Source organism: Styela clava, chromosome 15, assembly GCF_964204865.1.
Source record: "Styela clava chromosome 15, kaStyClav1.hap1.2, whole genome shotgun sequence".
Taxonomy (NCBI): Eukaryota; Metazoa; Chordata; class Ascidiacea; order Stolidobranchia; family Styelidae; genus Styela; species Styela clava.
In genome coordinates, this window is record NC_135264.1 from 12,855,033 (window position 1) to 12,869,581 (window position 14,549).

Below are 14,549 nucleotides of genomic sequence, written 5' to 3' on the forward strand. Positions count from 1 at the left end.
GGAAATTGTCTTGAGGATATAGCGCTGCAGTTTATCTGCGAGATACTTGGTTATCCCATTTATTGTGTAAGGATTAAAAAAGATTAGTTGTGTTGGTTTCAAAAAGGACAGATCCCTGGTATGAAAGTCTTATTATTGTGACGTTGTCCGAGTGAATCTTACATTGTCAAAATTTGCCCCTAAAATGAAGCATGCAAGAACGTAGCGTAACGGACTCCGTTAAAGCAATCAAATATACTGCCACAGTTCTTCGATTTCAACTTTTCAAGATTTTGAAAAGTGACAAAATAGAGCCAACTCTCAACTTAAGAAACCTTTTCATTTTATTACAAAAAGAATGAATGTTAAGCAGGTAAAAATATTGAGCTAACGTTATTGAATTGGCAACCTATGCAGAAGAGCGACCTAATATCTAAATTTCGTTTCGCGTGTAGTGACTATTGTTCTATTTACTTCCGGGCTATATTGTATGAATCTCAACGTCAGCGATTTAGAACTGTTCCACAACAGAGCACAAAAGGTCGGCAACCAAAATCTCAATTACACTTTTTCTACAAATAAAGTTATATTGACTAATATCAGAATGGTTTGTTAGCAGAACCTATTTCGGTTGGCAATTTTCCTTTTGTGATCATATTTGTTCGAACGTGATAGCTTGACGGAACAGCATTATAAACGAATATATTTTAAAACCATTTACAGACAGCGAGCAAAATTGCACAGCTATATGTGCCCCATCGTTATTTTTGCCCCCCCCCCATTATTTTGAATATTTACTATTTGAAAAAGGCTGCTTTTTACTGCACGAGGCAGACAATTGTTGCACACAACAAGATAACGAGAATGTTTTCCTGTGCTGCAGTCGCGTAACCAGTAGGTGGCCCTGAAGGGCTGTTTGTTGGAGGAGTTTTCAAGGATTGCGTATTGCATAAATTTTCCACACAGCACCTTGTTCCATCGCCTGGGTCTTCGCAGTAGTCTTTTGTGGTACATCCTGCGTACACATCGCCGTTTTCCAATACAGTTATCTTGAAATAGAAATTTTTACTCTTAAAATGTATTGAAAAATTCTAAACAAAATAATTCTGCACATTGTTTGCGACAAAAGAAGACAGGGCATTAATTTTGGGAGAACACATTATCATTCGATTTCTTAAAAATGATTTTTTTGAAAGGCATTAATTATTAGGGGCACGTAAAACTCGTTGGCAATATTTTTCCGTTTGTTCTTTTTGAAAATCGTGCAATTCTTCAGTGAGGAGATACATGTAATATATAGGCCTTGATAAGATCTTATTTTGCCGGTACATGTTCAGTAAATGATCCACCAAATGAAAACCAGCGAAATAACAAGTGCCATAAACATCCGTAAATTTATTATAATGCGGCAACATTCCCCATATGACGTCATTGTAAACCCGTTGCGAGGCAGAATTTTAACTGCTATTTTATTTACTGGGTGCCATTATTCGATTGTATTTGAAATGGTGTTTTGGTTCCCTGAGTTAACTCAAAAAACGACAGTGTACTTGCACGACACGTTTCAAAAGTCCTACCTGGCATAGGTCGCCCGAATTACATGTCACATGACTATCTGTCGAAACCCCACAATTTGGTTGACACAGGCATTGCAGAGGAGAAGACTCGTCAGTAATGGAAACGTCATTTTTGTCGAAGACAAACTTTCCTGAAAAAAGTTATGGTAAAAATTTAAATATATATCAGCAAAATAATTTTATGTCGTCGAGTATAAAGCTCAAGCGTTGGATACCATTACTCTATTTTACTTATAAATTTCTACTCCCTAATTTAAGAAGTTTGGAACTTCTACCCCAGTGCATTCTATTCCGCGAAGTTTGAAATCACTCTCACTCTACAAAAAAGTCTGACGCACACCTCACATACCGCGTATTATATTTGGATTCTGTCAAAAATCGATCCCAAAAATTTCACAGACGAATTTGAACCCGCGTTTTTCAAGTCAGAGCGCCGCCTGGTCCGTGTCCTGGTTTCTGGCGTGGCGTCAATATATTTTTCTTTAGTATGATTATTTGGGTTCAATTCAGTGAAAGGTGTCAAAAGGGTATTTGACCTTTAATATATAGTCATGATGACATACAACAGGAGACAACTACATGTCCAGACAAATACTAATACATACATATATAGATATACCATAATACAAATCCCTGAAGCAGACGGACTGACTGACTGAAGCTTGCGTACGTGAACTGCTTCTAGTAGGCGTCTCATTTGTAATACTGTGCTTTCAATCACGTATTTCTACACGATGAGAACCGCAAGTATTGGAATGGCATTTTATTTGTCTGACACCGGGGTCATTGACCTCATTTTTCTATGATGCTACTTTTCTTATAATAAATGTGGGTCGAGAAGTAACCTTCAATTCCAGACAAATTACTCAAAAATGAATGATTTGCAATTCGTGATTGTGATAATGTTGCCGCGCACCGTATAGCTGGGGTTTTAATAATGAAAAGTCCCATTTGCGTATTATGTTGTAAATGTATTGGAGCGTGATAAAGGGATGATCACAAACGAGTTTTAAGGCAAATTCAATTCCGCACGTTCTAAAATTAATTGCCAAGAAAATGGTGGTGTAACCAAGTCATGCCACCTTCGTACTTATAAAACGTGTACAAATTATGTTTATATAATATATAAATATGTTCATATAAAAGTGATTTGTACGACTTATAAATATCGAAAGTCTACCACGTGCATATTTTAATCCGCCGATGAAAAACCTTCGACCCGCGAGTGACAAAGTGATCCTCAAGTTTTTCCGGTGACCTGCTAAGTCAAGAATTGATGCAAGTAAACAAAATGAATGATAAAACCGACCCTAATTTAAACTATCCATTGTGACGTTTGTGAAATAACAATACAAATGATCTTCACACTTCTAGCAACTTGTTTTGTTAGATACAGCGGTTTCTTTTCGGAGATACATGAATCAAAGTAGAAGGTTTTGGGAGATATACAAATACTAGATGTCACTTTGTAGCCTATTTCTTTTCCGTATACAATGTCGTTCGGGAAACAAAATTACTTAAACTTAAAATAACATTGAGGCAAGATGGTCGAAAAATATACTTCTATTACAGTTAAATTCCGTTCCAAACTTGATTTTATAATAAGATTTATCGCAGCATTATAAACAATAATTCGCACATGAATATCTTAAAATGGGGTATCAGAAATTGTCTCAGCCCTGCTATAAGCGCTGCATGTGTAATGCTCAAAACCATACAATACCAACTAAAGGTTGTAACCCTTGTGGAAAATATTCCAACAGTGAATTTCTCATTGCTTAAATAACTTTGTATTGTATAATTTTTGACCCGTCCATTATAAAATTTATGCTATTTTTACAATCAGGACAAAAATATTTACTCAACAATTTATTATACCTTCCAACAAAAAAAAGAGTTTCATAATCTGTTCTTCGCTCTTTCTTAGTTTCCCATGAAAGACACACGCCAAATATTTTAGATACAAAAGTCCATCCGAAACATATCATCAAACACTTCAGATGAATGCTTGACTTGTTTTTGAACATATAATTTTGTTGATAACAATTCCTCAATATCAAGTCACTTTCACTGATAATGGAAACCATTGATCTATGAAATCAAAGCGAACTTTCTTATCACATTTTGGCATTGTGATAACAATTTTCTTATCGCATAAAACTTTTATTATATTTATTATCTTATCAATAAAATTTATCAACCCCAAAGCTTAAAACATATTTTTTATCAATACATGTTTACCTTTTCACCCCCTGGGAAGTTGGTGCAATATTTGTAAACAAACTGACGAAGTTCAAGGAAAATATCTGTTTACATTACTACAAGACGGTTATTTGAAAAGATGCTGTGAATGAAAAAAGGAACGCTGGGAGAATGTATATTAACTCACTACAATACCAAAAGAATCATACTCAATTGTTAAATTGCATATTCATAGCAACTAATCTACAATAGAAAAGCTCATTTATTTAATACAATCAACTGCTGTCGAATTCAAGAATATTCACTTTCGTAGACCAACAACCAATACGATGATGATCAATGAAATATCCTCAACTTGTGAATATCATCGACCTTCCAGTGCGGATAGTGGTATATCAGAACTTTCTGAGATCCCTAGGCCTTCTCCAACGAGTGATTCTCCACTTTTTGTCAGCCCAATACGACCAAACAAGTACCAGCTGCTTATGCAACCCCAACAGTACAACAACGAAAGAGTAGGATACCCATATCCGTTAGCTGTATCAACCCCAGCTCCAGCACACCTTGGAAGAGGCCGAAGCAATTCTAACCAAAGGTTCCATCCGTATGGAAATAGAAACAGTGCGGCAACTATGAAACCCGTAGACGAAATCAAACAACATACTGCAACTCTTGCTAAAATACCAGAAGTCGCAGGCACTAACAAAAAAGACACCTGTGATGTCAAACCTCCGTATTCGTATATTGCATTGATCACTATGGCAATTGTTCAGTCACCAGGAAAACAATTAACTTTGGGAGAAATTTGTCAATTTATTATGAAACGGTTTTCATACTACCAAAAACGTTTTCCTGCTTGGCAAAATTCCATCAGACATAATTTATCGCTGAACGATTGTTTTATCAAAGTTCCCAGAAAATCAGGTATGACTGGGAAAGGAAATTTTTGGACAATTGACCCAGCAGCAGAAGATATGTTTGAAAACGGTTCTTTTTTAAGAAGACGAAAAAGATTCAAACGCACAGAAAGTAAAGTCCAACAAGCTGAATTTAATTCAGAAAGTCAGTATGAACAACAAAATCCAAACAATGAAAACTTATATGAAGCAGCGAAGCAGGTTTACCTGAAGCCAATATCAAACCAATTTCAAAACTATTATCCGGCGTACCGTCAACCGACTTTCACGTCATACCATGTTCCGCAATATCCTAGTCCTAGTCTACAACACGACAGTAACCAGTATGCTTCTCTGCAATACCAGCGTCAATTGGCAATAGCACATCAACGTTATGCTGCTATGGTGTCACAGGAAACTGTCTCACAAGCCCGCACGGGACCGATGTTTTCCGCACAATCACACCCACGTCGACACAGTACGTTTTCAATCGATTCGATCATTGGAACTCAAGGAACCCAACTAGTATATCCCACACAAATAACCCCACAATGCAACACCATTGTAGATTTTTCAAGTCAAAATATTGCCTTTTCTCATCATACTGGTATACACGCTTACCAATGTCTCTGATGCAATATTATTTCTCTTTGTCTGTATTTTTTAATTTTATAAATAGTTTTTATAAATATAAATACATGTGTAGATTTAAAAGTATTTGGACTCGTTTATCAGATAATATTTAAAAGCGCGGTCTATGCTCGAATACGTGGACGTGCGAACGCGTACCCATGTTGATGAATGACGACTTTATAACACAACTGGTTTTACTCAATGAAGTTAAACCGCTCAACGTAATAATTTCAAAACAAAAATCCAGAAGAGGCCCCTTTTCTATATAGTATTGCTCCATTGCCTGGTGTCGACGACCGTTTAAAAAATATTACAATTGTGTCGCTGAACATTATAATGCAAGATAATTGGTCTCGCCAAGGGGAATTCCTAAGAAGTGGATACATCTTCTCTTCCTGTTTGTTAGCGTTTGGCACAAATTGAACCGATGCTCAAATCGAATCATAATGGCGTTTTTAGTAACAACTGATATCGCGTTTTTGGTCTTACTTTTTTATACTTTTAGAATAGGCTATAATTTTTGTCTCTATCAAAAAAGTAGAAGAACAATGGCGTGACTCACTCTAAATCATTTACAGCGTGGCAGCTTATCTTTTTAAAGCAAAACATAATTTGGTATTTTCAAAATGTAACAGCAAACAAATAACTAAATATATATATATATACAGTAGATATAGAAGTACAAACTGAATTATTTTTGTTTTGCAAATAAAACGGAAGACTCAATCACAACATAACACTTGAAAATATAAATATTATTACCTTGTAAACCCCCCACAGCTGCAGAATAGCAAATTAGGATGAATACCAGCTGTAGCCAGCAGAATCTTGATTGAAAACAGTACATTTCCATCAACTCGTTTTACGATGCCAGATCTTGCCTATATCAAATTAAATACTCTGTCGATTTACAGACCTACTGCGCTTCGTAGTCAATGTGTTGTGAAACTAAAAAGTTCCATACAAGTATATTTATACGAGAAAGAAAATATTTGGAAAGGCCGGGTTACAAACAGGCGACAATTGCGGAAATATCGAACGCAACGAGCCAATTGTTTCATAGATTGAGAAAACATGGCGCTCTGATAGCAAACCGGTTCGCAAGGAAATCATCTTGCGTCAATCATTTTGCAAGTAATTACCCTTCGCAAATTATTTAATTCTTTTTCAATACAAGTCTTTTTTAATACAGAATTGTTGATGTAGTAGGATTTGTAAACAAATTGAAAAACTTCCTGGTCACAAAGCGATTAATATGAAATATTTTGTCGCCAAAATCTGGGTTCCTGGCACTTGGAATTTTTAAAATATACCCGGAAAAAATGAGTTGATGTGTTGTATTTTCCATTTTATTTTGGATAAATAAAACTGTCCAAAGTGTAATAAACTGAATAGAATATGCCTATCCAGTCCCTCGAAGCAAAATGTAAATTCCGCGTTTATTCTAAGTGATTCAAGAGTCTTGCTGCACACTAACACAAATATTTCTGTAACGTCGTTTCGCAAGAATTCTTCAGACATACATAGTTCAATTACAGAAATATATATTTGTGTTTGTGTGCAGCAAGACCATTGGATCACTTAGGATTGTTATCTTTACTCTTGCTACAGCATCCTTACAGTATATACATACGGATCCGCCGGCACAAAAGCATAAAATAATGATAAGTATTTAGTTTGGCAGAAACCAAATTGTGTTTATTGTCGGCTCCTTAAAGTTGCTAGATTGTGTGGGAAACACTCGATAATATATACGCCACGTTCTTAGCACGATAAACATAATTTTGCAAAATGGATATAAAAAGCATATATATGAGATAATAATTGAAATGAGAGACTAAATTCAAGGCCGCTTTTCATTTCGCGATTCGATAATTGAGGTACGTAATTGGAGTATAAATACGATCGATACTTGGATATTGGAATCCAAAGAATATTTAATAGTTAGACGATGTAACAGAATATAAAGGGTATTTATACATTATATATTTCATTCGAATCTGGAATTAAATAAAACATATGCATTTGCTTTTTAATAAATATCATAAGACCTACTAAAATTTAGAGCCATTTTGGGCATTTCGTACTCTTCTATACTATATTATAGATTTTGTAAACAAAATTAAACTTAAGCTACAAAAAAAAAGAGAAATATTTTACTGCTCGTAAAAATACATATTTGAGCAAATGTTCAATAACAAAAATAAATGGTTGCTACCAGACCCTTTCACTGCGTAAGTACTAGTTACCAACAACGATTTATCAATTGTTAATATTATGTCAAGAACTACAAAGAAAAGATTGGAATATACCGGAAAATAAAATTTCCTCTTTGCCAGTTGGATGAATTAATGGATTTTCAATCACAGCAGCTGCGTCCCACATACTTAAATATGTAACACCTTTCATTTCACCAAACTCATGTCGCAAAATTACTTCGAAACGATAGCTTAACCAATCACTTGCTATGACAGCTTTTGTTTCCGTATGAGTGTGAAATCCTTTCACAAAAATCTGAATACCCGGTAGTCTTTTTTGAATATCGACAAATCCCTTTTTGATCACTTTTATTCTGCGCATTACAACTTGTGGAGTAAAAACTTGAAAATGAAAACCTATACTGAAGAAAATAACATTTTTGTCTCCAGAATTAGGAATATTTTCAAGAGTATCAGTAACGTACGGCCGAGAAATAGGAGGCCCTGGATTTCGCAATGGAGGACCATGGGATTTATAATGTAATGTTATATTGTGCTTCTCGCTCACTGCCCTTCTTGGACTGGACCAAGAATTTGGAATTTGAACGAGCGTCTCTTTTGCCTTTAATTCTTTAAGGTAAAATTCATACCAAGTTCTAATAGTTGAGTCACCAATGAAATATACTGATTTGTTAGTTAAACATTTCAACATCGTTTGCTTGTTGTATTCAGAATTATTACAAACGAGTGACTTCCATTCGCCATTTTGAATAAAACCAGTTGGTACACTCGGATTGAGATTGTGCTCATGCATTTCCTTGCAAGGGAGTCGTTTTGTCTCATTCCACGTTACATTGTTGTTGATCACATGAATTCGTCTGCTACCATTGTCGATTCTAACGTTCCAGTTTGTATTTGTATCATAAAATGGATTATTTTTCACGTTTGGAATCACTTGCACTTCTCTTACGTCTTCAACTTGCCATACAATGTCATTGCATTCTCCAGAAAGTGGTTTTACACAATACCAAGATTCTCCATTTCTGGGATGGGAGTAGTTGCATAGTTGAGGTAAACTGTAAAAATGTGTATTTTAATATTTCATAAATGTGCCCAAGTAAAATCGTCGCTGTTGCATAATATAGAATAGATCATCGGAACATGGGAAATGTGCCGACCGGCAATTCGTATTTCATTCGCACGGCGAATATACAGGCTTGTCTATGGGAATGGGATATCCAAGGTAAACGTCCCATAGATAGGATGGGACAGTACACATTTGTATATCCATGGGACACGAAAACCGTATGATTTTCGAGGAAATGATGGTAAAACAATTTGTTATGGACTCCGTGTCCATATATTTGAGCATAGCTCTCTTGTTAGTTATAAAGAAAAAAATATATTCAGCATTATAATATACTTCGTGAAGGGGCTGATGGACACATGCATAATAGTTACGAATATAAAGTTAACAAATTCCGTAAATTTTGTTGTGTTGCATGTTTCTTCGTATGTAGTCTTATTTAGTAGACGCTAAACCTAAATTTAACAATTTTCATTGAATTTCATTCCAACGGGTAGCCCATGGGATGGGATGGGACAGGGATAATTGCCATGGGATGGGACAAGAAACTATGTCCCATGAACAAGCCTGCGAATATATCAAATATATATATATATGATTTTTATAGTTAGCAATGAAACACGAATTGTTTAACACTAAGCTGTATTTAATGACTGGAAACACGATATACATATACAGCCAAAATGTGTCAATACAGCCTACTAAAATACATATATAGTTAACCAAATATGCATATGCCCTCAATGCCATATGAATATATAGCCAACCTAATATACACATACAGCTATTTGAGTGATTACATACGAAGCCAATGCCACATGCATATATGGCTGACCCAATATTAAAATACAGCATTTCAAGTCTTGTGCATACATATTACAGTATACTTGCTGGAACAATGCGTTTGCCCGTATATGTTATGTGTGCGAAATGAAACATACTGATTCAACCGCCGGTACTCCTGAAGTATGCGCACCAAGATATCGCATAACCTGAACCCTAACCTGGTACACAATCTGAGTTCAGGTTGTGCGCCATCTTGGTGCGCATACTTCAGGAGGTCCCAATCGCCTTTAGTAGAAATACTTACACATGTCACAATCTGTGATGTCATAATATCCATCAACAGCTAATCTTTCCTAACATTAAAAATGTGCTAGTAGCAACAACGAAACTCAAATTTTCTCTGAATGGACTTCCATATTTAATCAGTGGTAGTAAACTATATAAAATCAAATTAAAGTTTGTCTATCTTTACTCGCGTCATATTTTGTTTAATTTAAAATGCCCCGCTAAATTATTATGTAGGCCGAAGCTACGCTTGCTGCATGGTGAGATGTGACAGTGTTTTTACGTTCACCAAAACTCCTAAACGGTTGTTGATTCGAAGATAAGAAATTATTTATAACAAGTGTAAAGAATATATCATAAATGCTATGATATAAGCGTCATCCGGCAACTCTTCATAATATTTTCGTATAATGTCCCATACATATTCAGCCTCAAGTGGTAAATGAACACGGTGAGTAGGTTTTAATCTATGATGTCATAAAGATTGATTGTATATGCACATGTTTGGCTGTATATGTACCAATGGGGGAATTGGTAGTTAACTAAATTCCCAAACCTTTACATTGGCAAACATGAAGTTCAAGTTCTGCTTGTAGCTCAAAGACTTGAATTACAAGACAGAGCACAAAGTCAATGCCAGAGAAATTAACCAAAAAAGGAATGTTGGTCATAGGGAAATTACCATCAAAATCTGCCAAATTCACACAAATTAGGTAATTGATATACCTGTATTCATTCCCAAAATCCAGTGCACATACTGAAGATTCTTTCACCTTTTTAGAGTTAATAAAATTAGTTTTATATCGCACACCTCCATTTGAATCAGTAGTATTTAGCATGAGGAACATCACGCTTTCGCTGGGATGCAATACATAGACATGAAGCTCAGAATCTCCTGACCATATTAACAAGCATTGAATCAAATAAATTCCGTTCATTTTATCTTCAATTGTACACGATATTCCATCTTTTGTTTTACCCACAGGTCGAAGAATCGCTCGAAAATAGTCTCCACCGTACATCTTCTGAGTACCTTCATAATCTTTTGCTATTAATGTGGCTTTCAAGTTATCACCCAATTTGTATATTATGTTTGGAATAATCAGTTGTGTGTTTTTCGCAGAAGTGCTTTTAAATAAATTTCCTAGCCTTTTCTCAGACATAAATTTTTGCATTGCTTTCAATTCGGGGAAAATATCAATCCAATTTCCAAACTCAAATTCATTATGTACCTCGCAAATGTCTGGATGGTTGAATGTTTTGTAGATTTGATTTCTGGAGTTATAAGCAATTCCATGGTCAACACGCAGCCAAATCATTGTCACAACGACTATCGTTGTCAAACCCATAAAAAGATATTTATATTTGTGCGTGGAAAACATTATCTTTAATGACAGAAGAACAGTACGTTGCTTGCCGCGGACACTCCGATCAAAAGACAACACGATGTGTATTTTTCTAAGACTAATTCAAACGTTTCTCCACCGTGGCAGCTCAAGTGCTAAAAGCTCATATATATATCAGTACATCGAATGCTTTTACATCCCGGTACATTTAGTTGCAAAATTATGCTTTAATTTGTATCTGCCAACTCCAAGATATATATATGCAAGATTCTAAATCTAGAAATATTTTAAATAAATAAATATATGAACAACGTAGTGCAAGCAATGTTCAACATGTAAAGGCGAGCTAAATGTTCTGAAATTAAAATCCTCAATTATACATCATAACTATTTTTCTGGTTTCTTTGCCGTAAACTGCTTCGATTTTCGTAGCGTCACCATTTGCTGTCTCATAAAGCTATTCATGAACCATTCATATGTCGTACACTTGTATAGGATGTAGCGAAACTCATCGAACCGAAATGAATGGCTGTTTTTATAATCTATCGCTAATGTCACTTTAAAGCATCGTTACTCAATAGTTTTCAAAGGTAGATGTCATTTCGAAAAAACAAATCTATTGTACATACATACAGCATTCTATTGTATTTTTTGTAATACAATATTGTTGAGTTCGATTCTATGTAGCCTGTTTCTACGTTTCTGATTCATGCTCGACATTCGCTTTTGAGTATTGTCTGCTGATTGTTATTAAAGATACACACCGATTTCAAGTCGAGTTCTATTGAGACCGCATTTGGAAGGCACAGAACGTTTCCGTGTGCATGTTAGCCGCTGTTTACAGACTTGAATTTCTTGAAAGCATGGACTTGTTATAACAATAAACTGACATAAGTTTGTGGTCAGGACTTGGTTATTGGGACGTGTATTTGAGGTTCTCCGATTCCTTCATTTGCGTGAAAAGTGGACCAGGCCCAGATCTGGATTAAGCATAGTAAGCACGTGGATAGGGCACCAAGAAAAAGAGGGCACCACAGACAAATTTTCAATGCTGCCTCAGTGTTCAATGGCATAACGATGGCACCAATATAGTTCAACAATATTTGTCGCGCTCGATTTTATGTGGCCTCGTCAGTGGCGGATCATGGCCTTCGGAGGGCCCAAGCACTTAAGACTTTGTTGCTCTTCATATGAAAGTAGTAATAGGAGGATAAATTGGGATTATTTTTATGATGGATAGAAATAGTTTTTACGCGTTCAAACATTTATACAGAGGTTCAAGATGATACTTGAGAAAGGAAAACAAAATTTATTTTAGTCGGGACAATGTTGATGTCTGAGTCGTCAGACCGACTCGAATTATTTCATTAAATTTGGTATCCATTGAAATTGCCACACTTTCCATTATTAGCAATTTGATAAGAGTGAATCTTCAACCTGGCTTTAACTGCCCAACAAAGACATATGGATAAGAATCCATTTTAAATTTATTCATGCTATACTAAGCATTTTATACACAATGTATTTTGCTCGTTTTTAAATACACTCAACATAAAAGCATATTCTTAATTCCACTCAAAACACATCCATCTGAAATGAGCATATATATTTCCTACCATTGCTGATTTAACAGCGGCTATTTCGCTGTTTTTCTCTGTATGGACTCTTCTACTACTAAAATAAATATAGGTATAGCATAATGCTTGGTCCGCAGCCACCATTTGACACATATTAACTAACATCAATGTCTCAGTATAGTCATGTTATATTTAAAAACACATATATATATGAATATCTTATCAAGCATGAAAACTTGGTCATTGCTACCCTTCCTCTATAGATTTCGCGTTTTCAGAGGCTTCCATTATATATATAAGCATGAAAGAAAATGTTTTATAATTTACATGGGGACTTTGCAGCAAAATTCAGTTTTTGTAATTTATTGTATGATTCGAACAATGGTACGATTTTTTAAATCCAAAATTCGCTCATTTCTACACATTACTATCAATTATGTTGAAACTTTATGCTTCAGAATGCTTAATTCACAAATCAGTGATCGATTGTAGAGCGACCGACCTATTCCTAATTCCACTCAGAACACATCCATCTGAAATTAGCATATTGGCTACCATTACTGATTTAACAGCGGTTATTTTGCTGTTTTTCTCAGTACGGACTCTGTTCTTCTACTCCTTTAAAAAAATATACCTATAGCAATATGTTTGATCCGCAGCCACCATTGGACACATAATAACTGACAACAATTTCTTTGATATAGAATCGCTGTGACGCAGAAATATTTGTATAGTAATCTTATATTTACGACCGATGGCTCGCCTCTTTCGAATGGCGATTTGGCTGACATAACGATGCAGTACAAATCTTGTGTAACTGTTCTATAAATAATTTCATATATTGAAATGGCGATGATGCGATGTGGATATATTTTAATACATCTTACCAGCAATATATATATAATAACTATTATAATTTTTAAAACATAATAAACTAAATAAATTGAATTAGACTAAAATAAATTTGAAGCTTTCTTTTTCATCGCTACAACTACAACAGGTCAGCAATAGGTCAGCAATAGTTATATATTTGTTTGTACTGAAGCCACATTTTGTTACTTATTAACTACCTGTGTCGTCCGACAACGTGTCCTTTTTGAATGGCGATTTATTTGACAAAACGAAATGGTTCTACAATCGCTGTGTAAATACTTCTTTATAGGTATTATATACTTTTTCTAAATACCTCTAGGCATCTGCAAGGGATAAAATTTTCCTCCTTATAGGAATTTGCATAAGTTGCCCAAATAATCAGGTGTCGGGTATTCAACTGTATATAACGGCAAAAAAATTTCTAATTTGGTCTGAAGATAAATACACATCGCGTTTTTGCTCGCTCATAAATACATACAGCATAACAGCATTCTATTGTATTTTTTCTAATACAATATTGTCGAGCTCGATTCTATGTAGCCTGTTTCTACGTTTCTGATTCATGCTCGACATTCGCTTTTGAGTATTGTCTGCTGATTGTTATTAAAGATACACACCGATTTCAAGTCGAATTCTATTGAGACCGCACTTGGAAGGCACAGAACGTTTCTGTGTGCACGTTAACCGCTTACAATCTTGAATTTCTTGAAAGCAAGGACTTGTTATAACAATAAACTGACATAAGTTTGTGGTCAGGACTTGGTTATTGGGACGTGTATTTGAGGTTCTCCAATACCTTCATGTGCGTGAGAAGTGGACCAGGTCCAGATCTGGATTAAGCACAGTAAGCACGTGCATAGGGCACCAAGAAAAAGAGGGCACCACAGACAAATTTTCAATGCTGCCTCAGTGTTCAATGGCACCACGCATAGTTCAACAATATTTGTCGCGCTCGATTCTATGTGGCCTCGTCAGTGGCGGATCATGGCCTTCGGAGGGCCCAAGCACTTAAGACTTTGTTGCTCTTTATATGAAAATACTAATAGGAGGCAAAATTGTGATTATTTTTCATGATAGATTGAAATAGTTTTTACGCGTTCAAACATTTAT

General features: G+C 35.3%; 2 protein-coding genes across 2 annotated transcripts; one reads left to right on the top strand and one right to left on the bottom strand.

Moving 5' to 3' along the window:
- Window positions 1–305: 305 nt before the first annotated feature.
- Window positions 306–11,285, bottom strand: LOC120334164 (NXPE family member 3-like). Its single transcript, XM_078120433.1, has 4 exons — window positions 10,370–11,285; window positions 6,050–8,561; window positions 1,557–1,687; window positions 306–1,028 (listed from the first exon to the last, which is right to left on the bottom strand). The coding sequence occupies exons 1-2, from the start codon at window positions 11,023–11,025 to the stop codon at window positions 7,568–7,570; spliced, it is 1,650 nt and encodes a 549-aa protein (XP_077976559.1). The 5' UTR covers window positions 11,026–11,285; the 3' UTR covers window positions 306–1,028; window positions 1,557–1,687; window positions 6,050–7,567.
- On the top strand, window positions 4,088–5,287 carry LOC120334162 (uncharacterized). The gene has a single exon (XM_039401614.2). It carries the CDS (start codon window positions 4,088–4,090, stop codon window positions 5,285–5,287), a length of 1,200 nt encoding a protein of 399 aa, XP_039257548.2.
- Window positions 11,286–14,549: the final 3,264 nt, after the last annotated feature.